At 44.1% G+C, this 22,882-nt stretch overlaps 3 protein-coding genes across 4 annotated transcripts; 2 read left to right on the forward strand and 1 right to left on the reverse strand.

Annotated features, from left to right (window-relative positions):
- Window positions 1-725: 725 nt before the first annotated feature.
- Window positions 726-10,808, reverse strand: LOC112890931 (1,4-alpha-glucan-branching enzyme 2, chloroplastic/amyloplastic). 2 transcript variants are annotated; one of them, XM_025957818.1, is made up of 22 exons: window positions 10,345-10,808; window positions 10,116-10,258; window positions 9,638-9,840; window positions 9,074-9,172; window positions 8,950-8,992; window positions 8,700-8,759; window positions 8,299-8,379; window positions 8,083-8,199; window positions 7,800-7,883; window positions 6,946-7,067; window positions 6,323-6,442; window positions 5,448-5,577; window positions 5,220-5,330; window positions 4,958-5,086; window positions 4,205-4,308; window positions 3,462-3,606; window positions 2,827-2,974; window positions 2,628-2,728; window positions 2,317-2,394; window positions 1,850-2,005; window positions 1,206-1,280; window positions 726-1,099 (listed from the first exon to the last, which is right to left on the reverse strand). In XM_025957818.1, the coding sequence occupies exons 1-22, from the start codon at window positions 10,463-10,465 to the stop codon at window positions 983-985; spliced, it is 2,487 nt and encodes an 828-aa protein (XP_025813603.1). In that variant the 5' UTR covers window positions 10,466-10,808; the 3' UTR covers window positions 726-982. The 2 variants fall into 2 exon arrangements, 1 of the variants encoding a protein (XP_025813603.1); XR_003228362.1 differs by lacking the exons at window positions 726-1,099; window positions 1,206-1,280 and having other exon boundaries at window positions 1,946-2,005; window positions 2,687-2,728.
- Window positions 10,809-14,634: 3,826 nt separating this feature from the next.
- LOC112897350 (proton channel OtopLc-like) lies at window positions 14,635-15,628 on the forward strand. The gene is made up of 2 exons (XM_025965635.1): window positions 14,635-14,819; window positions 15,034-15,628. The coding sequence occupies exons 1-2, from the start codon at window positions 14,635-14,637 to the stop codon at window positions 15,626-15,628; spliced, it is 780 nt and encodes a 259-aa protein (XP_025821420.1).
- Window positions 15,629-16,859: 1,231 nt separating this feature from the next.
- LOC112891132 (neutral/alkaline invertase 3, chloroplastic) lies at window positions 16,860-21,734 on the forward strand. The gene is made up of 7 exons (XM_025958068.1): window positions 16,860-17,029; window positions 17,306-17,916; window positions 18,853-19,018; window positions 19,114-19,325; window positions 20,232-20,725; window positions 20,822-20,870; window positions 21,137-21,734. Exons 2-7 carry the CDS (start codon window positions 17,335-17,337, stop codon window positions 21,443-21,445), a joined length of 1,812 nt encoding a protein of 603 aa, XP_025813853.1. The 5' UTR covers window positions 16,860-17,029; window positions 17,306-17,334; the 3' UTR covers window positions 21,446-21,734.
- Window positions 21,735-22,882: the final 1,148 nt, after the last annotated feature.

The raw sequence follows: 22,882 nt of genomic DNA on the forward strand, positions 1-22,882 counted from the left end.
GGGCACCGGCTTTCGATTGGTCCGGGACCAACTGCAAAGCATCCATCAGGTAGCATGTAGAAGCGTTAGGTGACGCCCTGTGGAGATCGAAGCGGAGGTCGAGTAGGAGTGACTCCTGAGCAAGCAGTCCAGTGCGCGTCCCCTGTCACGAAGTTTGGTGAGCCCATGTGCACGCTCGCCTATCTCCTTTCGTTTCCCTCCGAGGATGCGGCAGGCACGCATCCGTCGCTGCTTAACTTGGCGGCCATTTCGCCGTTTCCCCTTGCGTCTCCGTGCCCGTTGCTGCAGGGTTAACATCTAAGGCAGGCGAGGCGAGGTCTCTGCATTCTGCAACGCCAAGCCGGGAAGGTGGTTGTGTCTTCACTCTTCAGGGATTGGAGTGGTGGTGCTGATGTAAGTGATGAGCGTGTCTGACTCCCACACTTGGTACACTGGGGAGGAGTAGAAGTCAAGAACAAGCACCAGAGGAGGGCCTCACTGCTGGGTGCCGACTGCTCTGTGTAGTCTGACTGACACGTGGCCAACAATCATTGGCTCCTATGCAAACATAGCCCAAAATCTCCTTTTGTTACAGCTGAAAAAGAACGTCCTTCTATAAGACCTCGTAGAAGCAGCCACATACTGATCAACTCAAGAGCATTAGGGCTCAACGTTAGGAAAGAAGAGCAGACACGAGATCATGAGGTGAATAACGAGCACGGGTGCCAGAAGAACAGAACATAAATCAGACACCAAGGATATATAAAATAAAAGAAAGAAAGAAACAAAATAGCTATGTTTTACCGACATCCTGAAGGGTAGCAAAGATCTACTAAACTGAGAGCACAACACACAGCAAAAAGATGTCTGGCCTTTCCAGCATGGATTGAAGGAGAACCTTATTCAACCCAATGGCAGAGGTTGCAAATCACATCCTAATCTCAGGCACAAAAAGCAAACCATGCATGCAACTAGCTGTACTGGCAGCATGTTCTTTTTTATTTTACTTGCTTTCCTCACTACTTTCCGGCGTCATTGTGTCCGCTGGAGCATAGACGACGCAGGTTCTGCTTGGTGTATACACCGAGAACGAATGGGGCCTGTTGTCATGCGAGCAGTCCTGTAGGTAATGAACCAAGCAGAAGTTAGCTCACATCCGCCAGCAACGAGTTTACATCAGCATGCTGCAACTATAAGCATTCTCACGTGACACAAAAAAAACTTACTGTGGTGAAGTGCTCTGCGGCGTGATGGATCCTGCCAAATCCACCGAAGAGTCCAGCGTCTGAGTCCAAGGCCACCTGGTAGAAAATCGCAGACGCTATCAGCACCCAAGTACCCAGCACATTGACTACTGTTCTTCAGTAATTTCAACAGGTAATTTTCGAAATATGGGTGTGTTCAAATATGAGATCAAGGCGCCAACAAGAGAATGAGCAAGAAATCACCCATATTAGGTACTCCCTCCATTTTTAAATATATGGCGTTTAGAACAAGCTAATTAGCTAAGTGCCATATATTTAAAAGCAGATGGAGTAGTTGATTCTTTTGGGTCTTTTTTCAAGAATATGAAAACACAGAAAAATCAGTTCCCGAAGGGTAGAAAGGCACTCGTATTTTTTGCTTCCTTTTCATGCTTGTGCAACATACCAAACTGGAAACCTCAAAATTAATAGCCTATCTGTTTGAGGAGATTAAACAACAGTACGAACTCCTCACACCAATAAATTCCTTACTCCTATCTTCATCATCGAAAGAGATCAATAATGACAATGGACAAATTGCAGATAGATATTAGGTCGAGCAAACCCACTTAACAAAGAAAAATTACACTTATATCATGGGAAATATTTGTGTGATAGCTGCATACCTTATACATCCCAGGTCTCCGACAGCCAACACGGTAGTCAAAAAAGCTGTTGTTACAATGGAAGTTGAACACAAATACCAAATCTCCCTTTTCGAACACAATCACCTTGTCCTCCTCATGTTTCCGAGAAATGTACTGGTGATCATCAGTCATAAACTGCAATTACATAGCCAATTTCATCAGAAAATCTTCATTGCTGTTGTGACATGACTTAAGGGTACTACTAGTGATCATGAAACTAAGATTTGCCAAGTTTATGTAGATTGCCACAAAAGAACAGTTAAAATCAGACACCATATATAGAGTTAGCGATGCAACATATAAGAACTCATAACTGATTTTCCCTAGCTTATTACTAGTCCAGTTAGATAGCAACATGATTTTGAACTAAATGATATTACAGAGGGAATGTATACTTAGTATGATTTTAGTAAAAGCAATGATTAACAGAACCAAAAAAAACATACTCCATATTTTTCCTCAAGATGTTGCATTGCCCGATCAAACTCTTGCATACCATTATACCTAAGATAGTCCGCGTCACCCTGACAACCAAAAGCACAAATTCCATAATGATCAATTAGAGACCAAGGATTAACAACCAGATGCAGTTTAATATTCTAGTTTTGAAAACACTAGTAGCTCGTATGAACAAAACCATAATGACACATTGTTAATGAAAGAACTTGATAAATGGTAAAAGAAAATAAGAATTGGACTTTACTGAGGCATGTTATTGCAGTTATCAGTATAAGGTATCAGCTCAAACAAACTTTACCAGGTCAAATCTTCGACGGCATTTGTCATAACTGTTGTTATTCCCTGGAATAAACTTACCACTTGGGAGCCTTTGCGGACCTCTTGGAAAATCTATCCATTCTGCAACATGTAAAGTAGATCAATGGCCTTAGAACTAAAAGCTTCCTAAAGCATAACAAAATATAAATGGCAAGATAATTGTCATAGTCAAATCTCACCAGGATGTCCAAACTCATTTCCCATGAAATTAAGATAGCCTTCTCCTCCTAAACCCATTGTGATAAGTCTGATCATCTTGTGCAATGCTATCCCACGATCAATGGTAGGTGTTGAAGGTCTATCCAGAGCCATGAAATCATACATATCCTGCACAAGTATAACCGGTGTCATTCTTTAGTACTTTTCTGTAACGTGGTGCTTCTGCATGTATTTCCAGAGAACAGCGAAAGGGAAAAAACAAATAGTTTTTTCTGAAAATATAGCATGAGAAATAGTCAATATTTGTTCTAGAAACAATTAAGTTCTCGCAGAGATAGCTGAGAATTGAAACTCACTCAGACAGGGGTCTTAGAGGCTGTCATGATCCAATGCACGAGATTACATAAATAAATGCAGCAAAACAACAGAAAGGCAGGGCGCACAAGTCCAAATTAAATCAAATTAACAAAAGCTCTAACATTGTGCTTTTAATAACATTTATTTCGTAGGAACTATTGATAAATTTGGAACTTTGAGGAAATGAAGAGAATTTCCTTCAAAAAGATAAAGAGAATCAATCATTGTAGTAAAAAATAAATATGTTGAAACATGATCTATGCCCCAATCAGTACCAAGAAAATTAATGAGTGGTTACCTTGTCCATCAACCAAAATGCAATAGTCTTATCACCAACTAGTGCTTGATCATGACTTTCAGAATAAGTAACACACTTCTCTAACCACCTTCTATTTGTTAGTGTGTGCACAATATCAGCCATCTTCCAAGTTTCGTCACTTTGCCTACATGGTTTTAAAAAAATAAAAGAAGGTTGAAACTCACCATATCTATAAAAATAAAAGCATAAGGCATATTACACAGTTTCAGAATGAAAGCTTTAAACAAATTATAGGAATGCTAGATTCAAAGAGCAGACCTTTTTTTTGTAGAGACACACAATAGATGAACGTTGTGTATGATGTAATGCTACTTATGTGAAATAGATATGCACCTCCACATGTATATGCTGGTATAGGCGTGCACTATGCTACCAACAAAAAAACTTCAAGATTTGTGCGACAATACTACAATGAGTATCAGATGGATTATTGCTTAGTTTAATTTTTTTTTAATCTCGAGACACATTTGGTAGTGTTGATAGCGTGTATAGTCACAAACATGTGCAAAAACCATTCCTCATGAGAAAACCTAGAAGTTGGCAACTAAATATTATTTTCATAACTTTGTAGAATAAATTTCAAAAGTGGGACCCAAAAATAAATGCATATGCAGATGGCACATGCAATGCATGTACTTGTAGTGTTATGCAGAAAAAATTACTACGATGTTCAGCCCAATACAAGAAAATAATAATCGTACACAGCCATTTGCAACACTTACTTCATTAGCTCAATCCATTTGTCAGCCACAGCCATATGCAGCCGGTAGTCAAAGCCTACTCCACCATCGTGAACAGGAATTGCAAATGTAGGCATTCCACTAACCTGAAAAGGTTATATATTTGTTTGAATATCCAGCAGAGAAGTTGCCAATCATTTTGGATAAATTCGAATTTCCTATTTATCTTTCTAAACAAATAATGTGGAGCTGTTGCCCTATTATCGTCGAATTATAGCTCCCAAAACACGGTGTATATATGTACTTTATCCAACATTCAATAAATCAGGAGCTTCCAGGGAAAGTAAATAGGTTGTCAATATGGAACATGCTTCTACTTCAAAAGGGATTAAAACTCAAGATATATTTCAAATTCAAATATCGGATTCATAAATCCAAAAATTCTAGTATTCTCTCCATTATAGTGTAGGCTCATCCATTCACTTTCTTTATAGGTTTCAAAAAAGTAATCCTGCATAAATTATTTATCTTATATATACACATGTTGCAAAGCATACCTTTGCTCTATTATATTTATGTAAAACAAACTTGTTAAGCACATTACTACAATTGGCGTTAATTAGACCATGAAATTTGAAGACATGAAGAATATTGCTAAGCAACAACTTAGCGAACACTTTGTACTAAAATCCAAAATAGCATTTTTTTCATCACCAGATAGGAGCATCTTGTCAAGAGCAGAAAGCAACTTAGATTACAAGAATTCATATTGAATGACAAACGGATAGTACTTACATCTTCACCAATGGATACAGCCTCAGGATAGAGTCCGTGAATTAGATCATTTACCAGCATCAAGTAAACCACTGCATCTACATCAGTGGCAAAGCCAAAATACTCATTGAAGTTCCCCGTAAATGATACCTAAAATAAATTGCAGTACTTTATGAAAAGGCAGAATGCGACAAATATGATACTGTAATAAGTAGCTACTTAGGCTTAATCCCATCAGATTTAGCAATTGAAGATAAATCAAGAGATATCAAGCTTAAATTACTTGTAATCCATGGTGAGTGTACATCATGGAGGTCACACCATCAAAACGGAAACCATCAAACTTATATTCCTCAAGCCACCATCTAGCATTGGAGAGAAGAAATCTTAAAACCTGCGTAGGTTTAGAAGTGTTAGCAGACATACATACATACATAAAAAAAAGAATGAAAGAAAGAAGCAAATGGGAGCGAACAAAATAAATGGAAATAGAGCATTCTCTGTTCCATACTTCCCAATTCCCATAGTTGAACAGGCGGGAATCCCACATCCAGTGATGGCCTCGCGGACCACTATGAAAGTAATGTGTATCCGTACCATCAAAACCATTCAATCCATCAAGAGTATTACTTGACGCATGACTGCAAGTGACATAAAAGCAAAGGTATGAACCCAAATGGCTTCAGTAAATCGACAAGGGTATCTGATAGATAATGATCAATCTCATCCCAATAGGACTAAAGCCAAAGAGATTTGAACCATGACAAATAGGTTTCAAATATTCTTATGGCTTCAGTAAATCAACAAGGGTATCTGATAAATTTGCCTATTATTCTTGGTTTTGGCCATCGATATTATTTTTTTATAAAAGGGTACTACAAAGCAACAGCCTCATATCTTTTTATATTTCTTAGTGGCTGGCAACATTTGACATGCAAAATATATTTAGAACTGTTTGGCAGAAACTAAATGATGTTTTCATCGCATCAACAAGAAAGGATACCAAAATGAAATATAAATGTGATTGTGAACTCACACATTCATAAACCAGGTTTGACCCAAAAAAGGAGAGAGATCCAACCTAGGAGGAACTAGGTGGTTTTTCTAGGCACCCAAATTCAAGATGAATTCACACATTCATAAACCAGATTTGTATTCACACATTATGGTTTAGCAATTGTTTCTCATCTTCTGAATTTATATATGTGGTAGAGATTGTAGACTAGTTACAGCCCAGGTCTGATAATTGAGGGCTAAATGTTTCCACCTTGTGTGGCATTCTAATATATTGCCTTTACTCTGGAGTTCTGAAATAATCAGCTTTAGCATTAACTATGAAATCATACATTTGGTAGATGAGCTAACAACGAAGAATTTGTCAGTTACCTGTGAACAACATCCATGAGCACAAGCAAACCTAGCTCATGTGCTCTATCAATCAAAGACTTCAAATCTTCTGGGGTTCCAAAACGACTACTTGGTGCAAAAAAATTAGTAACATGGTATCTGCAATGGAAGTAACAAAATATTAAATCAATGCTGTAGTGCTGTTTGTCAAAAATGAAGAAACTTTATTTACAATTAAGGATTGAGATGAATATTATCTCAAAATTAATCCTGTTCGAAACATGGAAAAAAAAGGTAGTCAAATAAGCATTGATACTGATACTTGTGAGTTGCCGTAGTGCCATAATGACAGTATCATGCAGCCACCCATTCATTCAGAGACAGTTCATACAGTAGGGGATATATCTATGTAAATCTTGCTACTATACATGCATCCAAATGCAATTGATTATTGAAGACCAAACAGAACTTTAACATTGTAAGAATAATCAAAATAGAAGGAATAGTGGAAAGGCAGCAAGAAACAACAGTTACATACTCACATAAAAAAAGAGTGATGAAAAATGAAGCTCCAAGCATTTTAACACTTTTCAAAATTAAAAGGTACAGTGTAAATTGTTGATACAAGGAAAAGTACAGCCAAAATTGAATCCTGAAATTACCCAAAGCTTCCATAATATGAGTGCTCTTGGATTGCCATTATTTGCACTGCATTGTATCCAAGTTTTTTTATCCTTGGGAGGACATCGTCCCTGAAGTTTGCATATGTGTTGATCTTCGGTTCCTAATAACAAAGGATTCTAACATTTATCAAAGAGCCAACAAAATAACAAAACGACAGCCAGTAAAAAAGGATAATTATTTGTTAAAGAACTTGTGTATATAACCACATGGTAATTAGATAATGTAGATTGACAGTAAAGATATTGTGCTGTTGGCTATGTTTATTTTATGAACTCAAAAGTAAACTAATTGTGGGAAGCATTAATTTAACTTGCAACATTTTTTTTCTCTCACATGTAACTTGCAGCATTAAACAGAATGTAGCAACTAAAATAGAAGAAATATAACCACGAAACGACAACCATTCATGAGAAACATAAATTGTAGTTTAATCAAGCACATTATTTTGAAATGTTAATATCATGTTAAAAACTATAGAAACATATAGCAGCATAAGTAACATTGGTGCTTAGCAGGTGTTAGGGGATTAGCGTGGCTTGATGTAGCTGCCAGCTAGTTCTTGGTAGCATTTTTTCTTTTTTTTAGGATTGGTAGCATGGTTGTGTGGTCGTTTTTTATAGTCAGTGGCGTGTATGTCTTTATAATGTAAGGGTGTTGGATGTGTGGTTCGTAATTTTTTAACTCTTCTTCTTAATACAAGAAGATGTCAGCTCTCCTGTGTATTGGAGAAAAAAGAAGGTTAACAGTACCAAAACATCCTTGAAGCCTGTAAGTAACTAAAACTGCATATGGCTATCATTGTCTAAGGAGTCAACAGGTAAAGGTGCAATACCGGGCTACTCATTCCAACATGTGTTTCATATATCCGCAGTGATTTTGGCCGTTTAGGTTGAGGATGCTTGAACACGTACTTCACCTGCATATGCATGTAACTCTTTTAGTTACTGGCTAGTAAAGGAAAAATATCCCACAACAAATAGGATAGGTTCAAATACACTTGGGAGGCTTCACAAGGAAAATGATATATATTTTTTCCCAGAAAAAATGCTAGCACAAAGTAGAAATAAAGAAGGAAAATTCAGAATTTATAAGTACAGAATATGGGAAACGAAGACCTCTTCAGGAGGATCATAATAAATCCCATCATATGGTATCTCTCCTGGGGGCTGCACTGAGTACTTGATCCAGGCAGGAATTGAATCCTTTATCCCTGATGGAGTATCCATTCTCACCTGTACATGATCAAAACATCCATCGATGAAATTAGGAGATGCTCTCAAGCAAAAAAAAAAAGCAAAAAAAAAAAACTGACAAAGCAGGAAAAAAAATACCTTTACACGAGAACCATGAGGAATAGGTGATGAACCATCTGCATTGTTAGGCAGAAAAACCTCCCAAACACCATACTCATTCTGAAAGTACATCAGATACTAGCATCAGGAACTCTTTATCAATAATATAGAGTTACACCTACTCAAGGTCCATGCATTTAAGTATGACTACTCAATTCCTCCTATTATATGAGTACACAAGCAGTAAAAGATATCTAGACAATTAGAATATATGTGTAACATGCCTAAGTTCTCAACACTGAGTTTACAGCAGCAGCAGCAACACTGATATTCAGTAGTCAACTTATGGCAACAGTTAATTGAAGGAACTGAGTCTAATGAATTTAATATACAATCTATGAAGAAAAAATATAAAATGCATTTTGAAGCCATAAGTATACCTTGCTCATACGGTCTGCGTTTGGATCCCAGTTGTTGAAGTCGCCCACCAATGCTGCAGACTGCAATTAAAGCAGGAGGCTCTTTGAATAACACTAGCCGAGTCTGATAAGTTATTCATTTAAAAAGGTAAAAAAAATCCGTAGGATTGAAATAGCTTTGTAGATGTGAGAATGGTCATTTCCATAAATAATTTAAAGATGGAGCTAGTATTGTATTAAGATAAACAATAAGATTTGAAGAAGAGCATACATGTGCTCCAGGAGCCCATTCTCGATAGGTGACACCTTCAGCACTACGTAGGAAGAAGATACAACATTATCTGCTTCTACATGGGAAAGAAAGGATAAACACTTGCATGTTAAAGAAATTTTACCTGCGATTAAATCCAAACTTCTCATAACTACGGGAGAAGGCTTCCAAGCCTCCTTCATGCTCGTCAATATCTGAACGGATTCTCCTGTAGAGGCTGTACCTGTTTTTTATCAATTAAAGCATAGTGAGATTGCTAGTGGTGTTCGTATGGGATATATATAGGAATTGTCCTTACAACAAGAATGCAAAAGGGGATGCAAATGAAGGTTGTCATTCAATTGACACCTCCAGAAAGAATTATAATCCACTATATAAGCCTCTATGTTGTTGGCCAACCATTTCTGCAAATATCTTATCCGGAAAGGGGACATATCCATTGCATTCTAATGCTTAGGTTAGGCATCAAATCGACATGATAATTTCCAGGTGCAAATGAACCTAATTATTGATTCATGCTACAATATGACCTTCCTGCAAAACTCTGAAGAGTAACTACTACATATGAAAGAATTAAGATAAAATTAAAGAGCATCATAACACTCGAGGGTTGAGGGAGGCATTTTATATCTTATGAAACACTGGAACATCTTGAAGTGTGCAGTAGAACGAAGCAAGCAATACATACCTATACTCAAGATGGTATTTATAGCCTTGCAGCATGGGGTCAATCTGGAATATTTTCTGCCCATCCCCCGGTGGTGGAACAGCTCGCGGTTTCTCCTGGGGAGCTGATCCTAATACCTTCCTGTTCAAGGCTTCAGCATCAGCCTCACGGGCACCTTGCGTTGTCTCTGAAGACTCGATCTGACCGTCAGTGATGTCTGGTACCTAGACAAGTGTCCAAGGGAAAAAATGTTCAGAAGACGATTAGACAGACGAAATGTGCAGAAGACGATTAGACAGACGAAATGTTCACAAGACGATTGTATATACAGACAACTCTAAATGCTGGTACACAGAGTTGCGACTCCATCGAACGTGCACCCCTTTCGGGGGCTCACTGATCGCGTCGCTTGCAGAAAAGAGGTAACAATCGGAAATAGATGCAGTGTGGTGCGTTCCACAATTCTGGAAGGCCGGAGAAGAATCGATGGATCACGAACCTCTAGTTCGTCGGACTGGAACTGAGCCGAGTCGGCCGAGGATGTGATGCCGTCGTTCTCGCCCTCGGGAACAATCACCTTCCCGGACGCGGCCGCCGCGCGCATGGCCCTGCGCCTTCCTGAACCTCCATCCCGAGCACCCCCTGCATGCATCATATCATCACCACATCACTCAGGCACTCTTGATCGGCGGATGAGCGAGCGAGTAATTGAGGCGGCGTGTCATTACGAGAGAAGAAGACCAGCGACGGGGACGGCCGCCCCGACCCGCGCCTCCTCTCCCCGCCGCCGGTGGGCCGGGGAGCCCTCACCACGGCCCCGGAGACCGCCAACGCCGGCGCCACCGCCATCTCGCGCCTCTCTCCGCAGCCGGATCGGATCGGATGGATCGAAATCGAAGCGCGACCAACCGGCGCTTAAACCCGCCTGCGACCGCTGGGAGTGAAACGCGGGGGCTGCGCTGGGCGACTGCGGAGGCTAGGCTGCGATCCGGAGGGCCGCGGGGGCGCGCGCTATATAGCACGGGGAGGGAGACGGTGGGCGGGGGGAGAGGAGTGGAGTGGAGTGAGCCCAGCCGTGCTCACGCGGGAGCGCGGGGCGGGGCGGACGGCTGCATGCGCGGTGGCGTGCCCGGGCGGTCGAGGCGCAGGGGGCTGGGGAGGGAGGCCGTTGCGCGTCGGTCCAAGCGCGCGCGGCGCGGCCATGGGTGCCGAGGTGGCTTTTGATCGCGGGGCGCGCGGGGGCTGCTGGTGGTGCCGCGGTGGCGATCGCGCTTCGGTTCTCGTCGGGCGTGCGGGCGACGCGCCAGGTGCCAGGCGGGGTGGGGCCCATGCCAGACCAGGTGGAGCGCGTGTCGCTGAAGACGCCGTGGGCTGGCACGGGGTGGGGCCCATGCCAGACCAGAGAGGCGCGCGGCCGTTGCTGCTCCCCGGGCCTTTCTGTTGGTCCTTTTTGTGCTCACTCGGGCGGGCGGGCACGCGCTTGGCGCTGAAGACTCCGTGGGCTGGATTTTTCTTTGGGCCTATGCGAGCTTCACAGAATTTTTTTTTATTCCTACGGTGGCGTTCGGAAAGAGAGAAAAAAAAGAAAAGCAACGTTGCAACGCATCTAACGGCGTGTGCTTGTTTGCTTGTGTGCATGCGTACCTTTCTATTCTTTCCGGCCAGGTTCCGTTGCATGTGAGCAGATGGCGTGACTCCGCGTCCGCGCCCCGCGGCATGTGTGCATGGACACGCACGGATGCCCACAGGCACAGCACAGTCTTCACTCCCGCAGCGTGTTTGTGCGTGTCCATGTCGATCTCGCGAGGAGAACAATTCGTGCGGGTGACTCGAGCAAGGAGAAAAAAAAAGAACTGCACACAGTTTTCAAAGCTCGAGCTGAACTTGGGTCAGCCGTAACTAATAGTAGAACAGAAATGGGCTGGGCAGATATGCCTCCCAAAGAAATTTGATGGGCTACGGTGTGTGGCCGCGTTTTAGGACTAACTCTTAAAAGCCCAAGAAATTCAGCAATCCGGGCTAGGCCTGGGTAGAGAGGGCTTGTATCTATCTACCAAAAGATAGATAGGAGAATCACTTATAAATTCATAAAGGCCCATTAAAGCCTCCTCTTCTTCTGGTTCCCTTTTCCTCCATTTTTTTCATCAGAGATTCTGAGCTCTTTTCTGGTTTCTAAATGAGAAATTGGCACCCAAACTACCATCATTATGTTGCCAGACTTTTTCTTTTCTTGAGGCAGTTACGTTGGTAGACTTGAAGGAGCATTTGGACACTACTAGGTGCGAAAAATCTGAAAAGCAGGATCAAATGTGAGGTTCAACCTACTACCATCGCTCATCAGGAGTTCAGGACGATGGGTTAGTTTGCTGATCAGTTATTAATCATACCTCACAATAGCGTGAACGATCGGTTAGAACGAGGCCGGGTGCCGCCAAAGCGTTGTTCTATGCGCATGCTAGCTGTTCATCAGATCCGTCCAACGCTAGCTAGCTCTCGCAACTTGGCAACGTTCTCAGCTTGCGTGATCGTCGTTACACGCAAACTTGAGCGTCTCGCCAGCCGTGCAATTGCAGATCGATCGCCTGTGGCTACGAGCCTACGAGGAACAAGGAAGGACGACGCAGATGACGTGGGTCACGATGGCTTCATGCAGCCATTGAAGTAGGCTGTAGGCGGCAGACACCGCGTCGTCGCTCAATCCAGCCGACTTTGGGCCTGTTTGGCACAGCTGAAACTTATTCTGAAGCCAGCTGGTGGCTAGCTGGCCTGAGAATCAGCTTGTTAAAGAAGCAGCTGGTCACAGAAGTTATCTGTTTGGCAGACTGCTTATTGAATGGGCTGAAATCCTGTATGAAGTGAGAAATAACTGAAATACCCTTGTTGTTTACTGAATACATGTATTTCTTATATACAGATATATATTTATTTATTTTTATAACAGATTAACTAACTGGCTTGTGGAATTTGTCCAATTCATATCATTTTTCTAAGGTGCAGTGGAATCTATTACAGGATTGCATGAGCTTAATAGTCAGTCAATCACCTAAATCAATCACCTAAATTTCTGTTAAAAGGATGTGATGTAAACTGGATAGCATAATTAGCCAAAGAAAAGAAATTACAAATTATTGTTTAAAGAAACCTTTTACACCTCTGTTTGAACTTTTAAACTCATTCTGCAAGATCAGAGCAAACCACAACTAGTAGTAGCCTACGCTTGGAAAGGAAACAAGCTGACACTAAGATTTCCCCCAAATTTTCCATTTCAGAGATCGTCTTGGCCGGGTTCTGCGCGGACGACGCCCGGGCGACGACGGCCACCCTGCTGGCCGACCTGCCACGGGGCGAGACGCGGAGCGACGACGGGCTGGTGCCGCCGGCGCGGAGGGGCTTCCCGAGCCCCCGGGCCATGGACAGAGACGCCGCGACGGCGGTGGCGGCCATGGGTCCTGTGCTCAGCGCTTCCCTGTCGTGCGTCGCTTCCCTATGCGCGGCGCCGCGGGGGCCTGCGGGGGGCAGCGCTGGGCGGCACCGCGGGGGCCGGCGCGGGGCGGCGCGGGGGGCACCGGCGGGGGGCGGCGCAGGGGTCACGGGCACGGGATTGGATCGGGAAGAGACGGGAGGTCGATAAGCTAGTCTGGAGCGGCTGCTGGAGGAAGCTGAGTTTTCACGGACCGATCGCAAGCGCTGCTGGGACAAGCTGGGCAGAAGCGAACCGTTTGGCAGTCTCGCGACTTAAACTTGTTCATAAGCTAGGCCAGAAGCGGAGCCAAACAGGACCTTTGGGTCACTAGCTCGCCTCTTGATTCGATGTGTGGAGGATATGCGGTTAAAAGATGACGTGGACATTGCCACATGCCCACATGTCGGCGTGTTTCTCATGCATGATAGGCTGATAGTGACGGTGGGGATAGGGAAAGGAAGAAGACGACCGCACCCGGCGAGTTCTTGAAGGTCCGAATTGGCTTGACGTTGAGAGAGGCGGACCCTCCGTTTTGGGTAGAGAAGCGCCCATGCATGAACTTCGTGAAGCCCAAAGCAATAGGTTGGATTTGATTATCTTTGTTTTCTAGATTCTAGTCAACACGCATGGGGGATTTGGATGGGTCCCCATCCATTGATCTTGATTAGAGGTACGAATTAGTTCCCTAAGAGTATTATCCATCAATTGATTCAATTCTAACATATTTTTTAAGAATATTAGTACTAATAATAATTAGGATAAAGATAGCCAATGAGTATCTTCAATGGTAGCATTCACACTGAGACTAGGGTGTGATTAGTTTTAGAGAAAATTCCGTGATTAGTTTTAGAGAAAACTTCCTATTTAACATCACTAAAATGAACGCTTTCTCCCTTGACTCTATTTTTTTCGAAGTTCCCTATTTGACCCACAAACGTACTTTCATCCTAAAATGAGACTTCCGTCAGTTTTAAGTAGTAACAGTGTTAGCAGCCAAGCCAAGAAATATGCAAAATAAAATTAAAATGTTTGTCAGGCGGATGGCTCGTAATGCTTTGCAGGTGAAATTAAACACTGCAAGAAGAGGCATGGATCTTGACACGCGGTGTCCGATGTGCCTAAGGTCTGATGAAGATTCGGATCATCTATTTTTAAGTGTAAGGCGGTAAAGTTGTGCTGGCGCTTGCTGGATATGGAGGACATAAGAATCATGCTGAAGGCAGAAAATTCACCCAAGACAGTGTTGGAGAAAATTTGGGGCTTTAACACAGATAACCAATGTAAAATAATTTTATTTATGTGGTGTTGGTGGTCTGCACGTAATAAGACAAACTCAGGTGAAAGAAAGAAATCTGCTCATGAAGTGATTAATGACTTTTATTTCTATTTTCAGGTGTGGAGAGATACAACACACATGAGGAAGACTTTAACCTCAAATAGCAAGCCAAAATGAAAAGTCCCACTAGAAGATGTTTAAAAGATCAATTGTGATGGAGCTTTTATCCCCGGGATAAATAAAGCTGGATGGGATTTTGTCATTAGAGATCACACTGGCATGGCGATAGCTGCTGGTGCTGGCTCAGCTAATTTCCTAATAAGTGCTCAGCATGCTGAGGCAGTTGCTTGTTTGAAAGGTATGGAGTGTGCTGCTGGTTTAAGAATGAGGCGTATTATTTTGGAGACTGATGCAGCTTTTGTGGCCAAGGCTTTATCTACTCCAGAGGTGGCCAAGACTTTAATGTATGAGGAATTCTCTAAATGCATTATATCTTATGTATCCCGAAATTATAATACAGTGGCGGGTACTCTGACGGCTATGGGCTTAAACTGTACGAACGGTCCTTTGCTATGGCAAGGCTGTATATCATACTTTGTAACTTTGTCGGTGTCTGGTGACAAGCCAGAAACACCTGACTAATGGAACTTGTTATCCATTTTCAAAAAAAAAAAACAGTGTTAGCAGCCATGCGAAAGGACCATTTTACCGCTCTGCTCATCAACGGACTCACCTCCTCCTGCCGCTTCCCTTCAGAGGGTCAAAGCGCGCGCCTCCAAGATTAGCTGCGGCTTCCTGGAGGAGAGGAGCCCAAGCGGCAAGAATCAGGTCGAGAGACAGGAGGGAGAAAGGGAGGCAAGAGACTACTGCTGCTGGTACTGGACAAGGGAGAGGCTTGGGTGGAGGAACGGAAGCGCTCGCCTGCTCGCTCGGGCCATTCGATTGGAGGCAACAGTGGGCGCGGCAGCCACAGCACAGGCCGCGGCAGCCTGGCCGCTGGGGCCGTTCCCCCTCCACCTGCAGCATGCCCGGCGGGAGGCGCGCCTACAGCCGCTGCGGCAGGGGAGCTCCTGCGCCTGCAGCGCCACCGCTGGGGCCCGCGGACCCGCCCGCGGTCGCGCGCCAGGCGCATTCCTGGGAGCCTCCCGCGCCGGCGCACGCGGTAGCGCCCCCGCCGGGCCCCGCGCCTCCGCTGGTCGCGCGCGGGTGTGGGGGCCGCGCCTTCGCTGGTTCCGCCGAGTCATTGCCACCGCCGCCATCGTGGGTATACTAGGATTTGGAGGGATCGAGTGGGGGAGGGGAGAGGAGAGCAGGAGAATCGAGTTTGCCTGTTTGACCCTATTGTTTGGTCAGGGTTATTTTAGTCTGTTCGTACATAATATGATATGTTTGCAAGGGTGTTTCGCGGCAGGAGCTAACTGCGATAACGGAAGTGTTATTTTAGGGATGAAAGTAAGTTTGAAGGTCAGATAGGAGAATTCGGAAAAAAAAAAAAAGTCAAGGAAGAACACGTTTATTTTAGTGGTGTCAAATAAAAAAATTTCTCTTAATTTTATAATTTTTACCTTTTTACTGAATGCAATCTATAACTTAGGTTGTCTACAGTAGCAAATGGACTAGAGCCACACGATGCAAGAGGCTCCTCCAGCTTCACGGGTGCGAAAGATTTCCTCACTCCCGCATGGTCTGGTTGGGCTTCTTCACGCTACCAAACAACTTCTCGAGTTGGAAACATCAACATCTCGTAGATTTGGCTACAGTTTTGGAACCCAGGTACAAACCATGGTATGATGTGTATGAAACCAACCACATCCTATAATGTTGATCCTTCACACATAAGATGTGTTTTTATACATATGCATACATATGTGCAGCTCCAAGGATACAAAATCCGTCATAGCACACGGAACGGAATAGTTCCTAATTGTTTCTCATTTTTGCAACTTGGGTGAAAAGCTATAGAATTCAAATCTCCATCTTGTAACTCTTACAATTTTTAGCTACAAAATCTAGAACTTTCAAGAAGAAGAATTTGCATGAAAAGCTTACGGTAATGATGGCCATTGGACATTTCTCTTTAAGTGACCGAGGAATACTATCTTTTTAAGATGAAAATAGTGCATCTAGGTAATATGCAGGAAGGATAGGGGAAAAAAGAAATAAAGGAGTAAAGAAATTAAAAATCAGGGCATGCAGCTCAATACCATCGAGGTGTGAAGTGTGATTTTAACCGTAAAGGCATGTATAAAATCCTATAAATTCTGTGAGATTATGAATGTACTTCCAGATTTTACCAAGGATCTTAAGGGTTTGTGTCTTTGTAACTAGGGTACTGTTGCACTAATACACGACCTAAAATCATGAAAACAATGGGAGAGGAAAAAGAAAAAAACAAAAGAAGAGTGGGAAAGCAAAAATAGTAGGAGGCGCGGGGAGAGCGAGAGAGGTGGTTGGTTGCTTGGTTGGGGTGGTGGACCGTGGCCTTCCCCGTTTCGTCTCGGGTCGTCCTCGTTTTATCCCCTTTCCCTTGCCTCTCTCCTTCCCTTTCCTCCTTCCGCCCCCCCTCCCGCGCCGCGGCCTTCTCCTTCTCGAGAGGCCACGCTCCATCCCCGCCCGCTCCGCCTCTCCGTCGACCGGCGGCGAGCGCGGCCAACGAAAGCGTCGTGGTCGGCCGGTAAGATCCCCCATCCTTTCCGCCGTTCGCAGCTCCTTCCATTAGGTTTTATTTGATCCCATCCTCATTGCACGAGATAAAAAAAGAGTTGTTGCCTTCTGTTCATTTGCTCCTGCATAGCAATTCGTGTGCTTCTCCCCGCTGGAAGTTTCGGATTAATGGCTTGCCACGCTTGGTCTTATTTCAAATTTACTCGATTATTGCTGAATTCCTCCCATTAGATCTTTCTTCTAGAGACCGGCCGCAGCTAATACGGATTTGCACGGCTTCTTGCAGACGCTTGGCGGGTTGGGTACAAGGCGCCAATGGGGATCGCGGAGGTGGCTCTCCACACCATGCTGGGGGCATTCGCCGCCCACTCCCCGGCATCCAATTTGCCCCTCGTGGCAGACGCCAGGAGGAGGAAGAGGAACGCTTACTTGGTGCCCAACGCCAGGGCACTGCAAGGCCTCTTAAAGTTCCCGAGGTTGAGGTCCGTTCGGCGGCAGTGCCAGCGGATTGATGACCTTGCGAGGGTCACAGAGGGGAACGGGAATTGGGTCAAGGATGCGATGAATAATGCCAGCCAGGTTCTTGACGACGTGGGTGTGGCGGATCAGGCTGTGGGTGGCAATGGAGGTTTAAATGGGAACACTGTCAAGCCTGCACCTCAGAGGTGGAAGACATCATCGGTCGAGGATGAGGCCTGGGAACTTCTGCAGGAGTCGATGGTTTACTATTGCGGTAGCCCTGTCGGGACGATTGCTGCCAACGATCCAAATGATAGTGATCTGGTGAACTATGATCAGGTGTTTATTCGGGACTTCATACCATCAGGCATTGCTTTTCTATTGAAGGGGGAATATGAAATTGTGCGCAATTTCATTCTACACACCCTTCAGCTTCAGGTACTGATTCTGTGTTGCTATTTAATATTATTTGGATGTTGTTTAAGTCCAGGTTCTCGTATCTATTATGATAATATTAGTGGATATTTATGTAATATAAATAAACTGAGAAAAATATTATAGCATGGAAGCTAACTGTGCTAAATTCAACTTTTCAACCTGTGTTTACTTGAGTATGTTGCTTTTGCTTTAGATGTATTTAATTTTTTACATGGAAGTATAAAGTTTGTCCTGATCCATCCAAATTCCAGCAAGTATATTTTCCAGCGGCAAGGAGCATCACCTAAGGGCTACAGAATATGTTGTCAGAAAATAAGGTTACACATGCCTCTTTGCAAAAGTGGACGTTCAGTGACATTCATGAACTATTGTCAATGTTATGAGCCTTCTAAAATTGGCATCCTATAAATTAAGAAATTTGTCTCCTGTAAATTTAAACTGTTTCAGCAGAAAAAAAATATAATTGTATGCACTGCCTAAGATAGGGGGATTTCTATATGTGACACTCAATTCAATGCCATTCAAGATTTGTTATTTTATGGGCCTGTTGGCACAGCTGCAGCTCAAAAATTCTTGAACTGGGTATTTCTAGCTCCAAGTTTTCATGGAGCTGGAGCTGAGGCTACAATGTGGTTGTTTATGTGAATCCTTTTGATTTGAACTTAAGACTAAAAAGACTAAAAACAGATATTTAGAAAACTTCATTTAGTTCGTAAAGACTAAAAAGACTAAAAACAGATATTTAGAAAACTTCATTTAGTTTATAAACTCTAAACTTGACTTGGAGCCGAGAGCTGGAGCTGTGCCAAACGGGGCCGACACATGTTAGTGAGACATAAAGTCACAAATCCTAATATGCCACTGAATTGAGTAACATATCCTGAATTATTCCCATATGTTCTGGGAGTTTGTCTGACACCTTGAATTGATCTGTAGAGCTGGGAGAAGACAATGGATTGCCATAGTCCTGGTCAAGGTTTAATGCCTGCCAGCTTCAAAGTGCGAACAATTCCACTTGATGGTGATGAGGATGCAACTGAGGAGGTCTTGGATCCTGATTTTGGGGAGGCTGCAATAGGACGCGTTGCACCTGTTGATTCAGGTAATGTTTGATCATGATATTAATTATTTTTGTTTTTTTTGGCTACCCATCATCACCTAATCTTTAACTGGGTACTTGATCATAATGGGCTTCAGGTCTCTGGTGGATCATATTGCTCAGGGCATATGGAAAATGTTCAGGGGATCTGTCAGTACAGGAGAGAATTGATGTCCAGACTGGAATGAAAATGATTCTGAAGCTTTGTTTAGCTGATGGTTTTGACATGTTCCCTACATTACTCGTAACTGATGGTTCATGCATGATTGATCGTCGAATGGGAATCCATGGACATCCACTTGAAATTCAGGTTTTTCTCTTTACTATGTCTAGTTATATTTTCTGTTTCACTTGGGTGTTTTACAGCTTTTTGAAAGTATAGGATGACTTATTTACCCAAAAAAACCCAGCATCCCAGTATCTTAACGCTATCTTGTTGTTCAGAGTAAATCAGACAATATTTTGATATATAATATCTTGAATTAGTAGAATGTATGTCAGGAACTTGTAGAAGTTTCATTCGATTCCTGCTACGTTGATCTGAACCTGTTGCATATTTTCATGTTTGTTTCTTACGTTATGATGTTATTGTTAGACAGATTATGAAGTTTTTCCACCAGAAAGTTGACAACACTTGCAATTGTCAATTTGTCATAATCTAAATGAAAACGTTTGAGTTCAACTGTCTAACGTTCATTGCCCATTGCAACAAAACATAGATACTATTGGGTTTTCTAAGAGAGAGAGACTGAGTTCTTGTTGGAAAATGGACTGAAGTCATGGGCTTTCAGGATTGATTCACTGGATGGATAGGCTGATTATCAGTACATTATCTAAAAAAGGCTTATTATGATTTATGAATAGTGCTGGGGATTGTAAAACCATAAAAAATTAGTGCAGATAAGAAACTAGGACCCTACAGATAAAATTGGTGATCTGGATAGTGATGGCATAATAGTTGCTATGTGTTTGCAACTGAGACTACATCCCAAACCGAGAAATTTAACTGACTGAACATGGCTAATCTTCATTAACTTAAGCAAATACAAGTCAAGCCTCAATGGGATTTTGTATGCATGCAAAGTTTAGAAGGGCAGTAGTCATGAGAATCTCAATTCAAGCTCTGCTGACACTTTGATCGACAAAATTAGGACAAATTTTTGCATGCAACTTTTCTATGTGATAAGCATTAGCTCACTCATTGTTTTCTGTGTAGGCACTCTTCTATTCAGCTCTCTTGTGTGCACGTGAGATGTTGACTCCAGAAGATGGGTCAGCTGACTTAATCCGTGCCCTAAATAACAGACTTATCGCACTGTCCTTTCATATCAGGGAGTACTATTGGCTTGACATGCAAAAATTGAATGAGATATATCGGTATAAGACAGAAGAATATTCTTACGATGCTGTCAACAAGTTTAACATATACCCTGATCAGATTCCTCCATGGCTTGTTGAATGGATACCTCCTAAAGGGGGCTACTTTATTGGAAACCTCCAGCCAGCTCATATGGACTTCCGGTTCTTTTCACTGGGAAATTTATGGTCCATAGTAAGCAGCTTGGCAACGACTCATCAATCCCATGCCATTTTAGATCTTATTGAATCTAAGTGGTCTGATTTAGTGGCAGAGATGCCACTAAAAATATGTTATCCTGCTCTTGAGAACCAGGAATGGAAAATCATCACCGGAAGTGACCCTAAAAACACGTGAGTCTTAGAATAATATTCTCAATTTGTTGCCCTCTACCTGGGATCATATTGCAGTTCCTTTGCACATATGCTTAGCAATTTCTGTTGACACAGGCCGTGGTCATATCACAATGGAGGGTCCTGGCCAACATTATTGTGGCAGGTTTGCATTTTCTAAACATTCTTGAAGACTATGCGTTCTACTAGCACTGATTCATTTCCTTTTCATGTTGAATTGTGTTTTTATTGTCCATGCATATAGAATGGTGGCATTTTCTCTATCTTGATAAACTGTAGCAGTTTGCAGTGACGATCAGTCCCTTCTCTAGGATTTATTGATGATCTATTTGTTTGTTTTCTACTCTGCTCCTCCATCATGTAATCTTACTAGATTGTTTTTTGTTGGGCAATTGCTGTCCTTGTGTGCAGCTCACAGTGGCATGTATCAAGATGAATAGACCTGAGCTTGCCGCAAAAGCGATAGAAGTAGCTGAGCGGCGTATTGCCACAGACAAATGGCCTGAATATTATGACACCAAGCGGGCACGCTTCATTGGGAAACAGTCCCGGCTGTACCAAACATGGTCTATTGCTGGGTTCCTAGTAGCGAAGCTACTGATGGAGAAGCCTGATGCTGCTAGGATTCTGTGGAATGATGAGGATGCAGAAATCCTTAACGCTCTGAGTACAAACAGAAAACGGGGCAAGAAAGTATTGAAGAAAACATACATTGTGTGAATTCTTGCAGCAAGTTCCATCAAATGACCTAAGCTACCTTTTTTGTAAGTTATAGGAAGCGTCTGTCCTGTATATAAACTTACACAAGGTTGTGTTTTTAATGGGGAGGGGGCCTGCTGCTGGATGCTGTTATTGTGGATGCATCTGGCTTTGCAAGAAAGAACTTCCTTGAGCATTCCTCAACTGTATATCTTTCAACACTTTTTGGCAACTAGAGCTGCGTCATGTAGTTACATTACTCTTCATTTGATGGGAGTTTATCACTGGAGTTCAAAAGTTTGTAATTACTTGGTGATGGCTATGGAGCTTTGGTTGCTGGAATTGTCCCATCATGTACTTGTCCAGATATCATGGGCATCAGCTTCAGCTTCAGCTTGATTAAAAGCTGCTGGCCTTTGCTCGCATGCCTGCGTTCCACGCCAAAAAGCGGACGCGTGGCGTTCAGCCGCGGCTCTGACTGTTTTGCAAAAACACCCTCCGATTTCATAGGAATCACAAGTTTCATAGGAATCACAACCCAGTTCAACACGCCCAACCCGTACATTAACCACGTGCACATAATTTACAAATAGATCCTCGTACTAAAATTTATTTCGATGTGAAGAAGATAAAAATCGATGGTGCTGTCGTTTTCACAGAAACCACCCAAGGCGGTTTTCCAAACACCCCCTCCCACCACCCAACCGGCCAACCCCCCACCTCCCCTCCCCGCGGCAACTCGAACCCTGACCCTCCTCCCCGCCGCCACCTCCCCTCCCCTTGCCCCGCCCCTCCGGCACTCTCTCTCTCGCAGATCCTGTTGCGGGCCAAGGCGATGACGGGCCAGGAGACGGCCAGCCCCGGTGCGAGGGCGCGGCGAGCTTGGGCGAAGGAGCAGCGCGGGGCGGCTGGGTGCGACGAGCTTGAAGGAGCAGCGGTGCGGCCAGTCACGGCGAGCTCCCTCCACCGTCTGCCCACGCGGAGGCCGGGGCAGGGGCGACGCGACGCAGCCGGGCACGTCGAGCTCCCCTCCACCAGGGGTGGCGTCGAGCCTGCGCGGTGGCCTGGGTAGGGGCGGTGCGACGCGGCCGGCACGGCGAGCTCCCTCCGCCCGCACAGAGCCTGGGGTAGGGGCGGCGCGGGTGGCCGAGCAGCACGGGGCGGGCGGCACCGAGCTCCGGCACAAGGGCAAGCGGCGCGTGGCGGGGCGGGCGGTGCGAGCTTGGGCGGAGGAGCGGTGCGGGGCGGCCGGGCGCGACGAGCTCGGAGGAGCAGCGACGCGGCCAGGCACTGCGAGCTCCCTCCGCCCTCTGCCTGCGCGGAGGACGGGCACGGCGAGCTCCCCTCCACCCTCCGCGGAAGCCGGGGTAGGGGAGGCGCCGTGCCTGCGCGGCGGCCTGGGGCAGGGGCGGCGCGGGGTGGCCGAGCAGCTGGGGGCGGACCTCGGCCGCCGCCGCC

The sequence above is a fragment of the Panicum hallii genome, chromosome 1, assembly GCF_002211085.1.
Source record: "Panicum hallii strain FIL2 chromosome 1, PHallii_v3.1, whole genome shotgun sequence".
Taxonomy (NCBI): domain Eukaryota; kingdom Viridiplantae; phylum Streptophyta; class Magnoliopsida; order Poales; family Poaceae; genus Panicum; species Panicum hallii.

Bases quoted from the DNA above. Each gene is read 5' to 3' on its own strand.
- LOC112890931 (XM_025957818.1), bottom strand. From the start codon at position 10,465: ATGGCGGTGGCGCCGGCGTTGGCGGTCTCCGGGGCCGTGGTGAGGGCT. The intron at 8,200-8,298 runs GTATTTTTTTTC...GATCATGTACAG, and splicing joins CTCATGGTTCTCGTGTAAAG to GTGAGAATGGATACTCCATC. The intron at 2,975-3,461 runs GTAACCACTCAT...ATACTTGTGCAG, and splicing joins CATTTTGGTTGATGGACAAG to GATATGTATGATTTCATGGC.
- LOC112897350 (XM_025965635.1), top strand. From the start codon at position 14,635: ATGGCGATAGCTGCTGGTGCTGGCTCAGCTAATTTCCTAATAAGTGCT. The intron at 14,820-15,033 runs GTATGAGGAATT...AAAAAAAAACAG, and splicing joins GAGGTGGCCAAGACTTTAAT to TGTTAGCAGCCATGCGAAAG.
- LOC112891132 (XM_025958068.1), top strand. From the start codon at position 17,335: ATGGGGATCGCGGAGGTGGCTCTCCACACCATGCTGGGGGCATTCGCC. The intron at 17,917-18,852 runs GTACTGATTCTG...ATTGATCTGTAG, and splicing joins TACACACCCTTCAGCTTCAG to AGCTGGGAGAAGACAATGGA. The intron at 20,871-21,136 runs GTTTGCATTTTC...CCTTGTGTGCAG, and splicing joins GGCCAACATTATTGTGGCAG to CTCACAGTGGCATGTATCAA.